General features: G+C 38.6%; 1 protein-coding gene across 1 annotated transcript; it reads left to right on the top strand.

The window, feature by feature from the left end:
• Positions 1–1,224: 1,224 nt before the first annotated feature.
• On the top strand, positions 1,225–1,728 carry LOC138902789 (uncharacterized). Its single transcript, XM_070190688.1, has one exon. The coding sequence runs from the start codon at positions 1,225–1,227 to the stop codon at positions 1,726–1,728; it is 504 nt and encodes a 167-aa protein (XP_070046789.1).
• The last annotated feature ends 3,474 nt before the right edge of the window (positions 1,729–5,202 follow it).

Raw genomic sequence — 5,202 nt, 5'->3', positions numbered from 1 at the left:
TATGCTTCTAGGAAACTCAAGAATCATGAAAAGTACTATCCAACACATGACTTAGAGCTTGCAGCGGTGGTCTTTGCATTGAAGATTTGGTGTCATTATTTGTATGGGGTCCATGCGGATATATTCATAGACCATAAGAGCCTTCAATATATTTTCAAATAGAAGGAATTGAATCTGAGGTAGAGAAGATGGCTGGAGTTACTCAAGGATTATGACATCGATATTCTATATTATCCGGGGAAGGCTAATGTTGTAGCGGATGCTCTTACCAGAAATCTATAGGTAGTTTGGCCCACTTGGAGGCATATCAAAGGCCGTTGGCCAAGGAGGTTCATCGGTTGGCTAGTTTGGGAGTTCGTCTTGCGGATTCCAGTGAAGGAGGAGTGATTATACAAAATAGAGCTGAATCATCGCTTGTGGTGGAAGTCAAGGAGAAGCAATACAATGATCCATTGTTGGTGTAATTGAAGGAGGGGATTCATAAACATAAGACCATGGCCCTTTCTCTTGGCATGGGTAATGGTACACTAAGGTACCAAGGGCGTCTATGTGTACCAAATGTAGATGGTCTCCGGGAGAGAATCATGACCGAGGCTTACACTTCGAGGTATTCCGTGCACCCGGGCTCTACAAAAATGTATCATGATCTTAGAGAGGTCTATTGGTGGAATGATATGAAGAGGAATGTGGGGGACTTTGTGGCGAGATGTCCAAATTGTCATCAAGTGAAGGCCGAACACCAAATGCCTGGTGGGTTGGCACATAACATAGAAATTCCAATGTGGAAGTGGGAAATGATTAATATGGACTTTGTGGTAGGACTACCTCGCACTCCTCGTAAGTTCGACTTGATTTGGGTAATTGTGGACCGACTCATGAAATCAGCACACTTCTTGCCGGTTAAGTCTACCGACACAGCGGAACAATATGCTCAGTTGCATATCAAAGAAATAGTCAGGTTGCATGGCACTCAAGTTTCTATCATTTCTGATTGGGGGGCACAGTTCACGGCTAATTTTTGGAAGAAGTTTCAGCAAGGCTTGGGGTACTCTGGTGAATCTTAGTATACTCTTTCACCCGCAGACTAATGGGCAGGCAGAGCGGACTATTCAGACGCTTGAGGATATATTGTGAGCTTGTGTTCTTGACTTCAGGGGTAGCTGGGATGATCATTTGCCGCTCATAGAGTTTGCCTATAACAATATTTATCATACTAGTATTCAGATGGCGCCATTCGAGGCTTTGTATGGTACGAGATGTAGATCTCCCATTGGGTGGTTCGACATTGGAGAAGCACAAATGATAGGTCTGGACCTCATGCATCAGGCTATAGAGAAGGTTAAGATCATTACAGAACAGTTAAAAACTGCTCAGAGTCATCAAAAGTCATATTCGAATGTGCGTCGTAGGGATTTGAAGTTCAAAGAAGATGATTGGGTATTCTTGAAGGTTTCCCCTATGAAGGGTGTAATGCGATTTGGTAAGAAAGGGAACTTGAGTTTGAGGTATGTCGGACCATACAAAAACACTCAAAGGATAGTTCAGGTGGCTTACAGGCTAGAACTACCTCCAGAGATGTCTTTAGTGCACCCGGTGTTTCATGTATCCATGTTGAAGAAGGTGGTTAGAGATCCGTCGCTTATTGTTCAGAATGAGACTATAGAGGTTAAAGAGAAATTGACTTATGAAGAGATTCCAGTTGCCATTCTTTATAGGAAAGTCCTGTAGCTGAGAAAAAAATAGATTGCCTCCTATAAAGTATTATGGTGAAACCAACAAGTCGAAGAGGCCACCTGGGAAGACGAGGAAGAGATGAAGAAGAAGTATCCTAATTTATTTGAATAGCTATGTAATTGTGTCCATGATGTTAAAAGCTAACTTTCTACAAATTTTATTTCCCCCTGTACAACTTATGCTAAGGATTCTCCTTCTTGGTAGTGTAATGTTTATGGCATTGTGGACGGTGTTGTTTCCATTGTTTTACATCGTTGTGTTTTTTATGTTGTTAGGACTGGCTTAATCTTTATATATACTATTAAGATTTTATATAGAATTTTATTTAGAAAACGTCTAGAAATATTTGGGATCCTCTCATTGATGTAATATTTAATAGAACTATGTACATTTATTTTTATTTACTTTAAATAATGGGTTGTATCATCACTTTTTTATCAAGTGTTATTCAAATGCTTCAATCTCTTTGTTCTTTCATATTCATATATCAAGATCTGTTAAATTCTTATATCTTTTTCAAATTTAAAATGGTATTTCGATAATTTTAAAATTTAATAGAACATATCATTATTTATGTTTCATATTAATTTTAATATTTAATTATTAAATTTGGTTAACCTTAAAAGCATACGTCAATGAAAAATTATTGTTAGACGACTAAAAAAATAACTATTACGTGTTATAAAAAAAAACTCCCATAAGAATATTTTAATAGATCATATGTTTGTCAATTTTTGTAATTTTTACTAAACATATATTCACTTATCAAAACTTTATCTATAACTTTAATAAAGTAAGATTGAAATAATATTCATGTAACAAAAAAATTCGAAAATCCGAAAAAACCGACAAAATCAAATCAATCCAAACCAATATAGTTGGTTTGATTTGGTTTTGATAAAAATCGAATCAACCCGGATCATGCACACCCCTAGTTTTGAGCAAGAAGGTTACAAATATTTCCTTTGTGTTTTGGGATTCTCTGGCAGGTGGATAGGTCCAATTACAGGGGAGACTCTGGCAAAAGTTTTGGAATTTTATGGAGTTAGTCAAAATTTGGGAATGCTGGTGTGCATAGTAATAGTTGGGTCACATTAGATACTAATTGCATATTTTGACCCTCATTCGAGGACGAATGATCCTAAGCGGGGGAGGATGTGAGGCCCCTCAAATTTCCTATTAGTCTGAGGCTATAAGCACGCTCACAAGCCGCTTAAGTGTCGTCTTGCCTTCCACGAGGGGTTAAGGACTGTAAAAACTTACTTGATCATGATATTAAGTGTAGGAGTTGTATTGGATATTGTTGAGGGTCTAAGGAGATCCCTAGAACTAAGCCATGTTGGGAACTATGCAATGGTCTAAAGTTTCAAATACATTCGCATAAGATTCGACTTCAAATGCATGATTCTACCAAACTATAAAGACTTAGGTGGTTATATACAAATAAAATTAAAGCCCCTTGAGTCTAGTTTCCAATACATCAAACCGTTTGTCATTTGGATATTTCTACAGAAAGTTATGGCCATTTTACCGGACCTATGCCATATGCGCGCCTAGATGCGTGACCGCGCATATTAGAGGGTATTCTACCTTGTGTCCGCGGCCAGATGTGCGGCCACGCATGTAGGAGCCCTATAAATACCCCCAAGGCCGGGTAAAGAGAGTGGCTAAGTCATTTCTTTGAGCTAGGGCTTGCTTTATCAAGGGGAATTCGTCCTATACTTCCCTTCCATGAACCAACGTAATATTTTTGGAGTATTTTGAGTTGATTACTACTCCTAAACACTTATATTAACACGGATTAATCTTGAAGATCCATAGAGTTCCATTCAAATCCCCAAATTGGTCAAGAACACTACAAGTTGAGATTCTCAAGAGTTTCACTATAAGAGGTATGTCTACCATCTCTATCTAATCTATGGTAATTAATTATGTATGAAATATGTGTTATGACTTATGGGATGGTGATTGGAAGCCATAAGTGCCTAACCTAGGTTGTGTTGGTATTGTAGAGATTGTAAAATGAATTAATTGATAACATTTATGGGTTGGGAGTGAAGTGTTGGGCATGCATGTGCTAATGGAATTTGTGAGGTGAATCATTGGTGTGGAAGGTGTTTTTTAGGTGAAGAAATTCCATTGAAGGATGTTTTAAAAAGATATGCACATTAGATGTTTGATAAAAAGTCTAAATGACTTAAAGTATAGAAATCTTACTAATATTGGCGCAAATGTATTGCATTGTTGTAGATTGAAGTTGTTTAGTGTGGTGGACCATCGTAGTATTATTAAGGGGAAAATTTCAAGTATGAAGGCTAAACTCTTTTTCTGGTGTTGGAATTCCCGCGTTATTACTGTATACGGTCAAATTCGAGTTTTGCCCTTCGTATGATTAATCGAGATTGGAACATGATGATCCAAGGTTCATCATTGTAATATCGAGCCATGGTGCGAAGTATATGTTGTCGAGCTCGAGACCCAGAGACCGATCAAGATCGAGCTCAAAGGCCCAGAGACCGATCAAGATTGAGATCGGCCAAGATCGAGATCGACCAGGATCAAGATCGATCGAAGAAACTAAAAAGCCATTATAGCCGCAATTAGGGGGAGAATCTCGGCGGAAATCACGGCACGTATCAAGAAGAGGCCGATTAATTAGCCTATCATGAGAGTCCTTACTGTATTTAGAATTGTATCAAGAGTAGGACTCCCCTACTATATAAAGGGGGTCTGATCATTTGTAAAAGGGGACTCAGATAGTAAAAAGCAATATACTATTCTTTTCTTTAGGTTCTCAATACTCTGTTACTCTGCTCATATTTCATTTGCTATTTCATTTGGTTTAAGGGCCAAAGCTGCACATCTCATTTGGTTTGCTTTTATTTTTCTTTACAGTCAATTTTAATATCAATTTGCATATTTTCTCAGTTTGTGCCAAGTAAAATCACGTGTCCTTAAAATCACATATAAATTCAATTGTTAACCATTTTTAGGGTAAACAGTTTGGCGCCCACCATAGGGCTAAGGATAATAGTGATTGCCTGGTGCTAATTTTCATAACACATACTGCTTTACACTTGTTCTTGTAAGCATTTTTGATTTCGGGATTAGCATGTCGAACTCTCAAGCAGTACCCACACATATCGATAACGGCCTTGGTTTTCATGGCGAAAACAACAACGTAGCCGCCCCAGGAAACGAAGTACTTCAAGTTGACCTCTAGGGAGTACCAGTTGTAGACCCGTCGACGCCAGTTCCAATGTTGCCCTGAATGCAAATCTGGGTGTTGACCCCGAAAATAGCATCTGCAGAGACGTTCGATTAGCCGGTCAGAACTCATAGGGCGGCGAAGAAGGCAGGATCAGCCTTCGAATAATATTCAAAATGTTGCAGGCTCAACAAGCTGCAATAGCACAACCTCAAAATCAGAACCACGCACCGAGTAGGGTCAAACACGAGCCATCATAG

This window comes from Nicotiana tomentosiformis, chromosome 12, assembly GCF_000390325.3.
Source record: "Nicotiana tomentosiformis chromosome 12, ASM39032v3, whole genome shotgun sequence".
Classification (NCBI taxonomy): Eukaryota; Viridiplantae; Streptophyta; class Magnoliopsida; order Solanales; family Solanaceae; genus Nicotiana; species Nicotiana tomentosiformis.
Note: the sequence above shows the minus strand (reverse complement) of the source record. Positions and strands in the feature narration are given on the sequence as shown.

What these genes read in the sequence shown, in the direction of transcription:
- LOC138902789 (XM_070190688.1), top strand. Translation starts at nt 1,225, where the DNA reads ATGGCGCCATTCGAGGCTTTGTATGGTACGAGATGTAGATCTCCCATT.